This window comes from Zalophus californianus, chromosome 2 (assembly GCF_009762305.2).
Source record: "Zalophus californianus isolate mZalCal1 chromosome 2, mZalCal1.pri.v2, whole genome shotgun sequence".
NCBI classification, from domain to species: domain Eukaryota; kingdom Metazoa; phylum Chordata; class Mammalia; order Carnivora; family Otariidae; genus Zalophus; species Zalophus californianus.
The window spans coordinates 56,354,535-56,372,304 of NC_045596.1; the positions used below are offsets into that span (position 1 = coordinate 56,354,535).

Consider the following 17,770-nt stretch of genomic DNA (forward strand, 5'->3'; position numbering starts at 1 on the left):
TCAATTTTATACTTCACTGAGGGGTGTGACCTTTAGTTTGAAAAATGCTCTAGCTACTCAGATAAAAGAAAAACAGCTTTTCCTGAAATGACTCTATTTTAGATTCTGTTTCCAGCATACAATTGCTGGCATCCTCTAAAGACTGGGCCACCAACCCTGCATCCTTCTATTTCTCTTTAAACCATCTCCTCTGGTGAAAGCATCTGATAATTGTCACTATTATCCCTATGCTAGCGATTATCCTGCCTCAAACTTTAATTTGTATTTACAACCATGTGATGAAAAATATGTTGAGAATACTTCCACATAAATGTCCTTTACTGTATTCAAAACCAAGCTGATTTTACCCCTTACCCCCAAAACAGTTACTCAGTTTTTTCATTTTCATTTCCAGTCTCACAGAGCAAAAATCTTGGATTATTCATGACTCTTCTGTTTCCTTAACAGGTACGGTTCTGGCAGGCAGTTTTGGTCCTCTTCCCCTAAATTCACTTTGCATTATCCTCTCAGACTCATCATCTTCAATTTCTGATTACTACTCTACTCAAATCCTGCGGTGGTTCCCATTGCCTGTTCCAAGTCTAGTTTAGAGACCCTTCCTGTGCTTTCCACTTCTCCCCAGGAAGACCTCCCCATCCCATTCCTATTCCCTTCACCTCACTTCATACACCCATTCCCACCTTTTGGAATACGTTCTTCCATGTTTTCTGTGATTTCACACTGAGGGTCTGCCTCAAGTCCTATAGTATATGGTGGTTTGTCATTTGGAACACAAGTGTACAGTATTCCAAGCGTTAAACTAAGGTTCAAGATTACTCCTATTTTTTGGTCAGGTCTGGGGTTTACCCTACTTAAAAGCTAAAAAATTAGGCTGATACTGTTTCTTGGATACTGGCAAAAAACACAAAACTTCTAGTCAGAGATGAAGGACTTTATTACTCATGATACCGCAAGCAACCTGAGCATTAGCATACTTGTGTCTTGCATAAGAGTCCCTTATGGGAGACACCATATGGCTCAGCAAGATGCTCCCCATGCGGTGGGTTTGTGTTGCAGCTAAGGAACAATGAGTTTGGAGAATCCATTTCTTTTATAGAAAGCAGTAAGAAAGTCTCACCTCTCATGACTATCAGCTGCATAAACAGTCCTGACGAATGACCCAGGTAAAAGAGTGGTCAGGGGCTTGCAGTCCTGATACAACCCAGTAAAGATGTGTAGTAGCACAAGGGGTCCAGGGAGGATTTTTCCTAACATTTTACAGCTAAGATACAAAGAAATGAGAAATTTCCTCAGTATCAGTCAGGGAATGTGAGAAACAAATCTCACTCTTCTAGATCAGAGCTCTAGTCTAGTGGTGCTCTAGTCACAGTGGTGCCCCCCAACATTTAAATTCTTCCTGTGGAATAAGTTGAGCAAAGCAAGGAACTCATGGATTGGTATTTATCTCCTAAATTTCTTATGTTGCATCAAAACAAAGTCGACTGACTATTGTCCTAACTTCTGAATGTTCCCAGAATTCTAGGTATTCTGTGGTGTTGAGTTTGGGAACTTTCCAAAACAAAAATTGATTATATTATGATATGGGAACCCAATGAGGAAGAAACCAGTGTATTTTCATAGGGAACTCGGAAAATATTATAAATGGACATCTTAATGAATAGAGAAAGGGATGCCTAAAAGAAAAACTCTCTTTTCCTCTACTGCTCACAACACTTCAGATATCAATTATGCGGTGGGAGGTTTTCCCACACCAACCAATTCTGACACTCTCTACCTGGAGTTAACGCAGGCTCTGTGCAGATTAAGAGCTCACTCCTACAAGGCTCCCCCTCATTTCAGATGTCAGTCGCAAGGCTAGGCTGTCACCTCTGCTTCTGACCAACCAGATATAAATCAGAGGTTTTTGTGACCACCCTCATAATGTTTGATAATTTGCCAGAATGACTCACCTCAGAAGAGAGTTTACGTGCTAGATTACAGAGTATTATAAAAGAACACAATTCAGGAACAGCCGGGTGGAAGAGATGCATAGGGCTAAGTAAGTAGGAAGGAGCACAGAGCTTCCATACCCTCTCTGGGTGCTTCATGCTCCTAGCACCTCAGTGCATTCACCGACCCAGAGGCCCTCTGAACCCTTTTGGTTAGGATTTTTATGGAAGTTTCATTTCATAGGAATGATTGATTAAATCATTGGTTGTTGATGATTGAACTCAAATCTTCAGCCCCTCTCTCCTCCCTGGAGTTGGGGGGTGGGGTATAGCTGAATGTTCCAACCCTCTAATCACATGACTGTTTCTCCTGGTTAACCAGCCCGCATCCTTAAGGGCTTTCCAGAAGATGCTCCTTTTACCTTTAACTCTGGAGCTATTTCAGGAGCCAAGGACAAAAATCAAATATTATAACAAGATATTCTTCCATGGCTCATATCACTTAGGAAATTACAAGGGTTTTAGGAGCTCTTTGTTAGAAATCAGGGGTAGAAACCAATATATATTTACATAATGTGATAATATATATATTATTATTTCACAATGCCTAAGAATGAATGATAATATATAAAAGAACGGTTTGGAAACATTAAATTGCCAAATAAGCTCATTCTTTCCAATGATTTGGAAACATTAAATCGCCAAATAAGCTCATTCTTTCCAATGTTAATGCCAATCAGAAGGGGTTTTTTGGTTATGTGCAGAGATGGGAGGACAATAAGGGGGTAGTTAAACTGTGATCTGAAGCAAGAAAAAAATAGAACCTCTTTTTATTTTAATTACAGAATTGAGAATAATGAACCCTAAAGTTTCCATCAGCCAACTTCAATCATTGTCAATATTTGTTGATCTTATTTCATCTACTTCCACATTTTTGTTTCTGGAATACTTACAATCCCCAGCTTATGATTTTTCAACTTTATGGTGGTGTGAAAGTGATATACATTCAGTAGAAGCCATTCTTCAAATATTTTCATCTTTTCCCAAGCTGTACAGTAGTCTCCCATGATGCTGGGCAGCAGCAGAGAAATGTAGCTCCCAGTCAGTCCATGCAATCACAAGGGTAAACAGTTGATACACTGAAAACCATTCTGTGCTGTACAACCATTCTGTTTTTCACTTTCAGTACAGTATTTAATAAATTACATGGCATATTCAGCACTTCATTATAAAATAGGTTTTTGTTAGATGATTTTGCCCAACTGTAAGCTAATGTGAATGTTCTGAGCACGTTTAAGGTAGGCTAGGCCAGACATAATGTTTGGTAGGTTAGGTGTATTAAATGCATTGTTAACATGATATTTTCAACTTACGGTGGGTTTATTAGGATGTAACCCCATCATATCTTAAAGAATATTTATTTTAAAGGAAATTCCAAACACTATGCCTTTCCATTTGCAAAAACCTCAGTATCACACCTAACAAAATTAATAATTTCTTAATAGTACCTAATATTTATTCAGCCCATCTTCAAAGGCTGCTTGTCTCAAATATGTCTCTTTTCAGTTGGTTTATTTGAATCAGGATCCACACAAGATACACATTATTAGGTCTCTTAAGCCTCTAGTTTTTTTTTTAATTTTTTAATTTTAATTTTTTTATTATGTTCAATTAGTCAACATATAATACATCATTAGTTTTTGATGTAGTGTTCACTGATTCGTTAGTTGCGTATAACACCCAGTGCTCATCACCACACGTGCCCTCCTTAATACCCATCACCCTGTTACCCCTTTCCCCAAACCTCTCCCTTCTGTAAACCTCAGTTTGTTTCCTGGAGTCCAGAGTCTTTCATGGTTTGTCTCCCTTTCTGATTTCTTCCCATTCAGTTTTCCCTCCCTTCCCCTGTGGTCCTTCACTCTATTCCTTATGTTCCACATATGAGTGAAACCATTCGATAATTGTCTTTCTCTGATTGACTTATTTCACTTAGCATAATCCCCTCCAGTTCCATCCATGTTGATGTAAATGGTGGGTATTCAGCCTTTCTGATGGCTGAGTAAACTTCCGTTGTATATATGAACCACATCTTTATCCATTCATCTGTTGAAGGGCATCTCAGGTCCTTCCACAGTTTGGCTATTGTGGACATTTTTTAATTTTTATTAATTTTTTATACTGCTATTATCCTCATTTTATTTCCAACTTTTTATTTAAATTCCAGTTAGTTAATATAGAGTGTAATATTAGTTTCAGATGAAGAATTTAGTGATGCATCACTTAATACAACACCCAGTGCTCATAACAACAAGTGCACTCCTTAATAATCCATCACTAATTTAACCCATCCCCTGCCCTCCTCCCCTCCTGTGAGTCTCTAGTTTTTTTAAAGAACAGCTTTATTGAGATATAATTCACATAAGAGTCACCACTTTATACTGTACACTTCAGTGGTTGTTAGTATGTTTACACAATTGTGCATGCATCACCACTACCTAATCCCAGAATATTTTCATCACTCTAAAGAAACCCTATACCCACTAACATTGACTCCCTATTCCCTCTTCTCCCCAGGTTCTGGCAACTACTAATCTACTTTCTGTTTTTATAGATTTGCCTGTTCTGGACATTTCGTTTAAACAAAGTCATTAAATACGAAGCCTTTTGTGCCTGGCTTCTTTCATTCGGCATAATGTTTTCAAGGTTCATGCATAATATGGCGTGTATCAGTACTTCATTCCTTTTTATTGTTGAACAATATTTCATCATACACCACATTTTATTTATCCACTCGTCAATTGATGGACATTTGGGCCATTTCCACTTTTAGGCTATTATGAGTGAAGTTGTTATGAACATTCATGTACGAATTTTATATGGACATGTGTTTTCACTTCTTTTGGGTATATACCTAAGAGTGGAATTGGCTAGGTCATATTGGTGACTATGGTTTAACCTTTTGAGGAACTGCCAGGCTGTTTTCCAAAGCTGTTGCACCATTTTACATTCCTGCCAACAGTGCTCAGGGTTCTCCACATTCTTGTCAACACTTGTTATTTTCCTTTTTAAAATTTTTTTTAAATTATATCCATATTTATGAATGTGGAGTGGTATCTCATTTGCACTTCCTAATGAGCATTTTTTCATGTACTTATTAGCCATTTGTATATCTTCTCTGAAGATATGTCTATTCAAATCCTTTGCCCATTCTTTTTTACTGGGTTATTTTTCTTTTATTGAATTGTAAGAATTCTTTGTATATTCCAGATACTGGATATGATCTGTAGATTTTTTTCTCCCATTCCATGGGCTGTCTTTTCATTTTCTTAATGATGTCCTTTGAAGTACAAATGTTTTTTATTTTGATAAAATCCAGTTTAATTTTTTTATTGTTTTTTATTTTTTTAATCCAGTTTATTTTTTTTCTGTTGCTTGTGCTTGTGGTGTCATCTAAAAAACCATTTAGTCATGTTCAAATAATCCTTCTTACATGTTGTTAGATTTGGTTTGCATCTGGGTATTTATTGATCTATAGTTTTTTATATCTTTGTCTGATTTTGGTCTCAAGGTAATATTGGTCTCATAGAGTAAGTTGGGATATGTTCCCTCTTCTATTTTTTGGAATTGTTTGGGAAGGATTGTTTTAATTCTTTTTTCTTATGTAGACTTCCAATAGTGAAGCCGTCTGATCTGACTTCTTTGTGGGATGTTTTTTTAATTACAAATTCAGTATCTTTACTTGTTAATAGGTTTCTGTTTCTCAAGTTAGTTTTGGTAATTTGTATCTTTATTAGAAATTGTTCATTTTATCTAGGTTGTCTCATATTTGGGCATATAATTGCCAATTAAATAATAGTATTGCCTTATAATCCTTTTTGTTTCTGTAAGGTCAATAATGCCTTCTCTTCATTCCTGATCTTAGCTATTTGAGTCTTCTTTTTCTATTGGTCACTCAAGCTAAAATGTTTGGCAATGTTGTTGATCTTTTCAAAGAACCAACTTTGGGTTTCATTGATTTTTCTCAATACTTTAATGTGCTATTTATTTCTGTTCTTAATCTTTATTACTCCTTCCTCCTGGGGCTTTCCACTGATGGATGTATGTATTGGTTGCCCTTGAGGAAGCTGTGAAATCTTCCTCAAGCTGCCCTTGAGGAAGATTGTGAAATCATGGAATTCTGATATGCTGGAGCTACAAGAGTCATCTAGGTCACTGTTTCTCACACTTTTAGTGCACATACAGATTACCCTGGGGTCTGGTTAAGGCACAGAACCCTGATTCAGTGGTACCATTGGAGCCTAAGGTTTCTCATTTCCAAAAGCCTCCAGCTGACACCCATGCTGAGGCCAGGAACACATGTTCAGTGGCAAGGATCTAGTTCATTTGGAATCAGAGTCATTTGTGGGGTTTTCTAAACCGTGTTGTTTCTCTCCATTCCAGGGATAATAATATACACGCCCCCACCCCTTGAGAATTGGTGCTGCAGAGAGTCATTGTGATTGATATGAGTGTGTGTTGTTTCCATCAGCTAAAAGAATTACTGAACAGGCTTAAACTTCTCATTTGACAGATGAGGAAATTGAGGCCCCAGAGAAATAAGACTCCTTGCCTAGTGTCATATAAGTTAATTGGTGCAGATGGGTGACTAATATCAAATAGATAAAGATTAGTGGGTGGATATAATCTTTCTGATGATAAAGCTTGATTTTAGCAAAGTACATCTTTGATTATGCTATCACCGAGGAAAGGTAGCAGTGAGGATAAATAAATTTGTTGTTAAATTTTCGTGACTTCATTAAGATTTCAACCCAGAGAAAATGTTACTTAAGTGAATTTCTTCTTTAGTACTCTTGAGTAGAAGTTTATATGATACTTGGAATGGCATTAAGGAGAATAGATAGATATGGACATGGATATATAGATAATCTAAGGGTCCTAAGACTCTATTGATTTTTTTTATTTTTTTTGTAAAGATTTCATTTTTAAGTAATCTCTACATCCAGCATGGGGCTCGAGCTTACAACCCTGAGATCAAGTAGTCACATGTTCTACCGACTGAGGCAGGCTCCCCATCTATTGATTATTTTCAAATGCGAATTGAGTAGAAAGTTCATGATTCTCTTGCACAAATAAGTGTCATTAGTCTAGTGAAATGGTGTTTTATTACAAGATCTTTTCAGTGCTATCAGTAATTTCTTTCACTATCAAGGACAGCTCATTTTACACCCAGTTTTATACTCTAAGAAATATTACAGAAAAAATTCAAAATAGATTTATTTAGGAATTATTGGTCTTCAGACATTCTTTCTGTTAATTTGTCATTTTTAATCTCATATTAATGTTCTTAGGTATCTTTAGAAAAACTCTATATGACAACTTTTGTTTCTCGTATAGGATAAATTTTTCATCTGTCAGATAACCAGAAAGTTCTAAAGAGTAACTGCTTGTGCATACAAATTACTCCCACCTTAAGAAAAATTGGGCACAGTATAGCAATATTAACATATGTTAAGTATAACTTAACTTTTCTTCAATTATTCATAAAACATTTCCAAGATTTCTCTGTATGAATTTTAGTCATTGCACTAGAGAGAGAAAATGGGGTCTTGGTCAGATGATGGGTTTGCAGAATGGTGTGACTCAGTGTCACTCTTAGCTATATGACTTTGGGTTCACTTTTTTTATAAAGATTTTTATTTATTTATTTGACGGAGACACAGCGAGAGAGGGAACACAAGCAGGGGGATTGGGAGAGGGAGAAGCAGGCTTCCCGCTGAGCAGGGAGCCGGATGCGGGACCCAATTCCAGGAGCCGGGGATTGTGACCTGAGCCGAAGGCAGACGTTTAACGACTGAGCCACCCAGGCATCCCTTTGGGTTCACTTTTGTCATCACGGTTAACTAAATGAGCCTCATTGCTCTGTAAAGTTCATTAAGATTTCCTCATATGGAAATTAGCAGTCTTGAAGAGCTCTAATGAAGATCTACCTGTTCTTGAAAGCACTTTGGTTTGAAAATCAGTTCATAACTAGAGTCATTTTTGTAGTTTCTTCAGTCCACTGCTCCTGTTGCCTTCCCCACCAAGGTGCTTTGTGTCATCACCTGTCTGCTCACCAAAACTAGAAACGTAGAAGTTACTCTCCATACTTCCTCCTTCTCTCACCTCGAAGTGGGCATCACGTTCTGAAATCCGTGCATTCTGCCCCTAGCACGTCCCCCAAAGCTAATCCCCGCTTCTCCACACAGCACCGACCGCTCTGGTTCCACCCCTTCCTGTTTCTCTGCCCAGCTCTTGCATTAGACCCTTCCTTGCTCCGCAGCTTCAAGTTCGTGCACCCTTCCAATCCACCTTCCACACGGCTGTGGGAACGGCTTCTCTAAAATTCCAATCTGTGACCTACGCCTCTCATTAAAATCTTTCCTGACTTTAAGGTAAAATCCATACTCCTTAACCAAGATCCTTAGCAGTCTCTCCTTGACCTGTTTCCCTCATCTCTTCTCACAGCATTTACTCATATGCACCATAAGCTTCTGGCATGTTTTCCATTTTATTTTTCTTAGTGGGCCAAGTTCTTTCATGCTTCGGTGCCTTTGCCCGAGCTATTCCTTTCATCCTGCTCCCATCCCAGCTCTACGCCTACCCCTCCTTGTCTAATGTCTTTTTGTCCTTAGAGACCGAACTCAAAAGTCTCATCCTGTGTTACTGAAATATATGGCACCTAATGATTTCTTTTATTTTCTTAAAGATGTATTTTATTTACTTTAGAAAGTGCGTGAGCGGGAGATGGGGCAGAGGGAGAGGGGGAATCCTCAGGCAGACTCCCAGCTGAGTGCAGTGCCCCTCTCGGGGCTCCATCCCAGCACCCTGAGATTGTGACCTGAGCCAAAATCAAGAGTCGGCCACTTAATCGACTGAGCTTCCCAGGTGCCCCCCTAATGATATCCGTTACTAATTTTGTATTCTGTTACCTCTGTGAATTATTGTATTTTTGTACAAATTTTGTTCGTTTGATTTTCTGGGTATAAAATCAGATCGTGTGAGAGCAGTAATATTTGATCCACTCTTTCACAGGTTATATGCTTCTAATTTCCTTACCTTCTTTATTTGTGTTCCTCCACAACCCTCAGTACAATGTTAAGTAATAGTCATGTTAATGGATATTTCTTAATTGCCTTAAAATGCTGCAGAGTGAATAAACATATTTTATAAGCTAAAACAAAACAAAACAAAACAAAAAACAGCCTTATCCTCTGAGAACGTATATCCACATACCTGCCCTTTAACTATGAAGGGAAAGGGGGTGGGTCAGATAGCTCTCTTCTGTACATGTTCCTGTAATGTCTTGTGTATACTTTTGTTAGTGTTCTTATTGCAGTGCATTTGCACTACTTCTCAAACTTTTCCATATCCAGTGGCAGAGGAGATTGTATCGGACTTACATACAGCCTGCCTGAAATTTTACATTAATATCACATCTAGTATCTTAGCTTTAAAAATATATAAAATTTACATTTGATTCCATAGAAAAGGTCTAGTTAACCTAATATAAAAACATTTTATATGTCCTGGAATAAAATTGATCTTTGTCAAAGATGATAATATTTATTGTGAAATTTCACGTTTTCTCTGTAAGCTGTCCTGTTTTGTTCTTCAGACATCTGTGTAACCCAAGTTTGATAAATAGTAAGCACTTTGATGTCAGGAACTAGGTCTTTTATCTCTGGAGTCCCAGCATTAAACATAGTATCTAATACCCAGTAGATGTTCACTATTTATTTTTAAAAAAAGAATGAATGAATGAATGAACAAAAGTTCAGTTTTGGAATAATAGTGTTAAATGTTAGCATTGTTAAACATTTTAGATATTTTTCTCATAGAAAAAATATGACTAATGACACTGTGAAAGTCATGCATTTTTAAAAATCATTTTCTGGCCTATACAATGTAACAAAACTTAAAAAAAGAAACTGTCTGTAGGGGTGCCTGGGTGGCTCAGTCCATTAAGCGTCTACCTTTGGCTCAGGGCATGATCCCAGGGTCCTGGAATCAAGCCCCACATCGGGCTCCCTGCTCGGTGGGGAGTCTGCTTCTTCCTCCCCATTTGCCCTGCTTGTGCTCTCTCTATCAAATAAATAAATAAAATCTTAAAAAAAACTTTTTATAATTAAAAGTATAAAATATACAGCAAAGATCACATTGTAAGTGTTCAGTGCAATGAATTTTCACACACTCAACAGTTTCACATAACTAACAGCCATATAAAAAAAACAGAACTTCACCTGCCCCTCAGAACTCCTTCCATGCTCTCGTTGTGTCACTGAAACCCTTTTTATCAGCATATATTTGTTCTGCAAAGTCATTTTATACTTGAGTGTGATTTAAGACAAGTAACAAACCGATTGAATAGAGTATTTGTTATTCCTATGACAAGTTAGTGATTTAGTGATCATTACTACTAGCCAACATTACAAAATGTAAAAAATTTTAAGTACTATTTTCTGTAGTTTGCTTTAGTACTAACTAGAAAAAAGTAATTAAAATTATTCGTAATGCCCATATACTTGTATACTATTCAACACAAAAATTATAAGCTTTAAGTAAAAATCATTTTAGCTTCTGCATTAAATAATTAATGACCAGTAAATTCTTTTGAGCTTTTATGCCTAATTGTCAAATTAGGCATAATTTTTGTTTGACCTTCTTTTATTTGTTTAGAGTAGTAATTCTTAACAGGGAGGGAGCCCGATTTTGTCTCCCAGGGGACAGGCATTTGGCAGTATCTGGAGACATTTTTGGTTGTCATAACTGGAGAGTGCTACTGACACCTAGTGGGTAAAGGTCTGGTTGCTGCTAAACTTAATTCACAGAACAGCACCCCACAAAAAAGAATTATCTGGCCCAAAATGTCAATAGTACTGAAGCTGAGAGCAATATTTTCTAAAGAATGAGTGGGTTGTGTTTGATTTAGATTAGTTCAAACAGGTTATAGCACCATACTAATAATGTACAAGATATTAGGACTTTAATTTCCCTAGGCATTAGCTCATCTTTCTGTGTAGTTTATTCACCAGACCCCAAACAGATGTCTTGAACAATTTGCTAATGATTATAAGAAGAATGAGATGAGACAATGTAGAAGTATAAATCTGTCACCACTTCTGGCAAAAGTCTCAAATCCAGCTCTCTAATAACATTTTCTTGCCATCTGTTGGGAGGCGTTATATAGAGAATCTAGTTGCTCTCCACAGACATTCATGCATACTCACACACCTCTATGCCATTCCTTTCTTCCAGTGATTATGGAAGGTTAGAAACACTGGAGTGCGGGGTGCCTGGGTGGCTTAATCGGTTAAGCGTCCAACTCTTGATTTCTGTTCAGACCATGATCTCAGGGTCGTGAGATCGAGCCCTGCCTCAAGCTCTATGCTCAGCACAGTCTGCTTAAGACTTTCTCTCTCCCTCTGCCCTTCCCCCTGCTCACTTGCACTTTCTCTCTCTCTCTAAAATAAATAAGTCTTAGAAACACTGGAGTGCACATAAATGTCAGTAACAAAGTTGGAAATTACTATCTAATAAAGTTGTTTTTCATGGCTGTTTCTTAGGAGGTAGATTTTTGTGTATTTCAGTGTCATCTTGTGAGCTTGTTCTGGTCTTGACGAGTTGACCTGCCCTGAGCAAAGAGTCACATTTGAGGCATAGCCTTAAAACATTTGTTGTGCAAGAAAGAATTAATGACAATATATACCAATTCTGACTTTATAATATAAAGTATTGCTCTAAAAGTATTATCTCAGAGAACACAACGAACCAAGATTTATATAGTTGGAATTATAAATCTACAAGTCCGTAAACTTAATGAAAATTAGCTCAGAATTTGGCATTTGATTCTACTTATTTAACTGTGAAACTGTGAAAATGAAAACATTACATGAAGAAAATTAAGGCCAGTTTGAATAAAACAATGTTTTATGTTGTAGCTTTTTTATATTATGGGAGTATGGATTTTATTAGTATTTTTTGCTATCCTAAGAAGTAAAATAGTTCATAGATGTCTAGGCCTTTTCCAGTTTGTTTGTTTGTTTTAAGATTTATTTGTCAGAGACAGAGAAAGCACAAGCAGGGGGAGGGGCAGGCGGAGGGAGAAGCAGGCTCCCCACTGAGCAAGGAGCCCAATGCGAGACTCAATCCCGGGGTCCTGGGATCATGACCTGAGCCGAAGATAGCCATTTAACCGATTGAGCCACCAGGCATCCCGCCTTTTCCAGTTTTTAAAGAATATGATATATTTGATGTTTGAGAGGATGCATTAGCTTTCATGTCAGATCTAGGTCCAAATTCTGCCATTTATGAACTGTTTGGCCTTGGATCTGAAAACTCTGTTGGCCTGCTTTACCACCGTAAAAGAAGGGACAGTACTTAATGATAGAGTCACAAGAATTAAATAAGATAGTAAAAGAATGGCCAACAGGAGGGAAGGATAAATATTCTTTGGAGCCATTGGTTCATTTGTAAGTGGATTATAGTGGTAAAGAGCATAGGTTTTGGAGTCAGTGAACCAGGGTTTAGACTTTGCCTTTGTTGTCTCTTACTGCCGATAAGGAGGGATTGAAATCATAACTGCCAGAAGCAGCCTACACAGTACCTGGCACAGGGTAGGCACCAGCAAGTGAAAGTCGTGAGTGCCTGGAATGTTCTGAGTTCTGTCAGATAAAATGTGGTACTTAGTCCCTTAAGAAGTTTATCACACTGCATGCTGAGTCTTAAAAATTGGGGAGCTAATACTGTTAATTATTTTTAGTTTACTTAATGCTTAGTTTAAATAATGCTAATTAGCATAAGTAGTAATACTAATAATGTGAATAGTATATTTGGAACAAAGTTTAAGTACTTTTTTTTTTCCTACCTTGGCTGTAATTTTCAGAGCGCTTCACAAACTGTGGAGAATGAGGGGGCAGTGCCAGAGAGGAATCACGGAGACCAGTGTGAATGCTGTGCAGTAGTGGGCTATGAGGAGCCCCAAGTTAGGGTGGTGGCAGGGGTGGTGGTGAGAACATTAAGACTGTACTCAAGGCTTGAAATTTTATAAAATAAGCAGCTTCACTGTTGCACCAAGAATATTCCTAAGGGAAATTGGCTTTCTTCTTTTTTTTTTTAACAGCGAGTAGTTGGCAGAGAATATAAAACCTAACAGTATAGTTTGGTGCCACTGTCTTCATTCTTAGCAACATACCACCAGCCCTACCAAGCATTGCTTTTGCACCTTCAATGCTAATGTCAACACAGTGACATGCTGAATTTTTAAATGTGCTGTTTCTGGTAACCATGGTCCGTCCTCTCCCTCTTTGGCTGTAGATCCTAATTATCTCATGGCTAACGAACGCATGAACCTGATGAACATGGCCAAGCTGAGTATCAAGGGCTTGATTGAATCTGCTCTGAACCTGGGGAGAACTCTGGACTCCGACTACGCACCCCTCCAGCAGTTCTTCGTGGTGATGGAGCACTGCCTGAAACACGGCTTGAAGGGTAGGCCATGGCCCCAGGATGCAGATGTGCATGCAGCTATATTCTGTCAATACATGCTCAAGAAGAAAAGCAGTCTTTATGGAGCCAAAGAATAAGAGGCTTGAATTAGTAATACTAACCTATTGGAATGCCCCCTATATGGACACGGGGATGTGGTTGAATTAAAGGGCATACAGGACTTACAAAACACTGATTACTAAATGCTAGAGCTGGAACGGACATTACTGTCTAATACGGCCCTTCTGTTTGACAGGTGGAAACAGGCCTAGAATGGGAGGTAGCTTGCCCAAGGTCACACAGTGGACTCTTGCTTTTGTGCTCTTCCACTTAACCATAAGCTTTTGAGGGCAGGACCTGGTCTTGTTCTCCTTGCTTCCTCTCCTCCCTCCCCAGTATCTAATAGCCTGTTTCTGGATTACGTATTCTTTTCCTTTGGACTGTTTTCCTCACTAATACCATGCAGCTTTAAGTACTGTATTCTTAAAGTGTTTTATTATATCATAGAGCTAGTTATAAGTTCTTCCTGAAAGAGGAAGGACTGAATCTTGGGAAGTGGGAGATTTTTGGTTGTCACAAAATGTTACCTGTTCTGAAAGCGTGAATAGTTTTAGAACTGTCTGATAATTTAGGTCTAGTTCCCTGAGAAAAAGGATTGAACAGATGAGAGAGAAGTGTGTGTATGTGTTTATGTTTTGAGGTCATCTTTATGTTGTAAAGAATATTGAAATACTGCTTTGTTTTTATCACCTTAGCTAAGAAAACTTTTCTTGGACAAAATAAATCCTTCTGGGGACCTCTAGAATTGGTAGAAAAGCTTGTTCCAGAAGCTGCAGAGATAACAGCAAGTGTTAAAGATCTTCCAGGACTTAAGTAAGTTTAAGGTTGAATTCTTTTAGGAAAACATTCTTATTAATTATCTCCTTGAAGACTAAAGATAACGATGACCATAATAATTTATTTCATAACAATCCAAAAAGAATACTATATTTATGAATTGGCACTATTGTGAGAGAACTGCTAATATAGAATATTAAGAGAAGCGTGCCTATGAGGGATAATTGTTATTAATTTTAAAGAGGTTGTATTCATATTAAAAAAACCAAACATTTTCTTATTTTTTAAAGCACTTGTGGGAATCAGTTCAAGTCTCAAGAAATTAGATCTAAGGAGGGACCGTGCTAGACATGACTAAGAAAAAGAATGTGTTCAATGCAGTTTGAGAGCCAAGATTAAAACAGTTGTCAAGTGAACCTCAGCAACAGACACCAGGACCCTGCCTCAGAACTGGAAAAAGAGTAGTAACCATCTTCCCAAATTAGACTCGTTTAACTTTAATCAGATATAGACCTAAATGGACTGTGTCCACATTACTAGTATTTGGGTACGTACATGATCCACACTAAGTCTGAGGATTTACCAATGCTAATGTGACGGAACATTTTCAGTTGGGCCTCCCAGAGGTTTTGTCTTCAAATCGTAGTCTCATTCAGTAATTAATTCTTCACAAGAGCACTTGTTCCAAACCCACCCCCCCAGACCCACGAGCCCCTTCATCCCAACAGCCCACACAGAATTCCTCACAGAGGAATGAGGTGAAGGAGGTTGTAAGGAGCACCTCAGTGTGCATGTTATACTGGGGACTATTAGCAAGAGTAAGTGAATCTGTCCCACAGTGGCCCCCAGCTCTGCTACTTTGAGTTATTTGGTTCCTGTGTTTCTGTAGGACACCAGTAGGCAGAGGAAGAGCCTGGCTTCGTTTGGCATTAATGCAAAAGAAACTCTCAGAATATATGAAAGCTTTGATCAATAAGAAGGAACTTCTCAGGTATGAACATCTTGTTAAACTTTTTTCTTTTCTTGCTATGTTCTACATTGTATGAGGTTGAATCAGAAATTTGCCATTTTCGCAGATCAAAAGCAGTTGATTCATGGCAGTTTCATGTAGTTCAACTTAATACCTTCTCCCACACCTCACACACACCTACTCAAGAATAGATGTTTATTTGTTACATATGTTTAGTCTGTCACTGTGGCATATATACAGGGCAGGCCAAAACGTAATACCCCCCAAAAACAGGAAAGGCTTTTGACACCTTAGCATGTACCCAAACCCAGTAAGACAGGAAGTTGATGTGTAATGTGAAATTTAAAAACAACATACACAAAAAACTTTCCAGGTGGATTATAGATACAAACGGGAAAGAGAAAACAGTAAAACTTTTAGAAAAAAATATAAGGTAGACAAAAATTTCTTAAACAAGACATAAAAAACTCTACCCCTAAAGGGAAAAATGGATACATTGGTCTACATTAAAATGAAGAACTTCATTCATCAAGACACAAGATTAAAAGGCAACATGTAGAGTGAAAGGAGATATTTGTAATACATATATTCAACAAATGATGCATATTAAGGGTATGTGAAGAACTCCTTCAATCCAGTAAGAAAAAGACAAGTAAATGTAAAAATGAGTAAAGGATTTGAACAGGCATTTCATAAGAGAAAATCAAAATGGTTAATAAACATAAAAAAGAGGGGCTCCTGGCTGGCTCAGTCAGTAGAGCGTGCGACTCTTGATCTCCCAGTCCTGAATTCAGTCCCACATTGGATGTAGAGCTTCCTTTATAAATATATATAGGGGTGCCTGGGTGCCTCAGTTGGTTAAGTTGTCTGACTGTTGGTTTCAGCTCAGGGCATGATCTCAGGGCTGTGGGCTGGAGTCCCACCTCAGGCTCCGTGCTCAGCTGGGAGTCTGCTTGAGGATTTCCTCCCTCTGCCCCTCTCCTCACTCATAAGCACACATTTTCTCTCTCTCTCAAATAAATAAATACATCTTTTATATATATGTACATATATATGTAAATATGTAAGTAAATTCACTAGCTGTCATGTAAATACAAATTAGAATAAGTATGGTACCACTACACACCCACCCAGAAATAAAGCAGATCTGAGGCAAATTTTGAAAAACAAACCAATTTTTTAAAGACGCTTTAAGATTGAAAAATTATCCCTTGCATCTCAGATACAAATATGTGGGAAAAGCATAAGTAATCACTTCAGTGAAAATACCATTCTGGTCACTTTTCTTCAGCTGGACTATTATCTAGAGTCTATTCATGTACTTATTATCTAAAATAAACTATCCAAGCCATCTTTTTTTTAACTTTTTTGCTATTATCATAGTACCCATATTCAACTATGAGGCCAGCATTTTCTGTTTGTCTCAAGATTACATCATTGGATTCTTGAGGTTTTATTATTGGTATTCCGTGAATTCTCTTACAGCGAATTCTATGAACCCAATGCCCTCATGATGGAAGAAGAAGGAGCCATAATCGCTGGTCTCTTGGTGGGTCTGAATGTCATTGATGCCAATTTCTGTATGAAAGGAGAAGACTTGGACTCTCAGGTATGCAAAAGATGCTCAGTTACCAAGTGGGTCACTCTGAGTTCTGTTATCTCAGAATTTGGATGGATCAGATTATACCAACCAAATTAAGGGAAATTCTGTGAGTCATAAATGGGATTTTTAAATTTTTGATGTGAGTATAAACAATTACTTTGTTTTTCCTTCTAACTTGACTCATTTATGTATTATGAATGTTTTTCAAATTCTTACCTTGACTGTAATCCCTGTTTAAAATATTTTGTACAGACTGGGGTGCCTGGGTGGCTCAGTCGGTTAAGCATCTACCTTCGGCTCAGGTCATGATCCCAGGGTCCTGGTCGAGCCCCACATCGGGCTCCCTGCTCAACAGGAAGCCTGCTTCTCCCTCTCCCACTCCCCCTGCTTGTGTTCCCTCTCTCGCTGTCTCTCTCTCTCTGTCAAATAATAAAATCTTTAAAAAATAATAAAATAAAAATAAAATATTTAGTACAGACTAAAATACACACACACACAAGCTAAAATATATACACGGGCATGGTAGTTATGAATACAGAAGCCAAACTGTTTAGGTTCAAATTCTGCTTCTTTATTTTTTAGCTGAATAAATTTTGTAGTTAGTTTCTTAATGCTTCACATTTCTTAGCTGTAATACAGGGACAAAAAAAGGGTATATCTATTTAATAGATTTATAGTGTGGAATAAAAGAGTTAGTACATGTGATGTACCTTGTGCAGAGCCTGGAACATAATTGATTGCTCAATAAATAAAGCTTTCACTTTCACACTGATTCTTTCTCACCCGTTCTCTATGAAATTTTACAGCAAATTTCTGTTACTTTTTACTCTGAGAAAATGGAAAAAGAAGTAGGATATTTTGACCTGGATTTTAAAAAAGAAATAAGCTGAATAATAAAAGCAGTCCTAA

At 37.7% G+C, this 17,770-nt stretch overlaps 1 protein-coding gene across 11 annotated transcripts in view; it reads left to right on the forward strand.

The window, feature by feature from the left end:
• The window catches only part of RUFY3 (RUN and FYVE domain containing 3), a 78,219-nt gene that overhangs the window by 35,399 nt on the left and 25,050 nt on the right, over nucleotides 1-17,770 (forward strand). For all 11 annotated transcript variants that reach the window (XM_027597558.2, XM_027597559.2, XM_027597566.2 and 8 more), the window contains 4 exons: nucleotides 13,281-13,454; nucleotides 14,207-14,324; nucleotides 15,178-15,279; nucleotides 16,744-16,867. In XM_027597558.2, coding sequence (XP_027453359.1) covers nucleotides 13,281-13,454; nucleotides 14,207-14,324; nucleotides 15,178-15,279; nucleotides 16,744-16,867 — 518 coding nt within the window. The remainder of the gene's footprint in view (nucleotides 1-13,280; nucleotides 13,455-14,206; nucleotides 14,325-15,177; nucleotides 15,280-16,743; nucleotides 16,868-17,770) is intronic.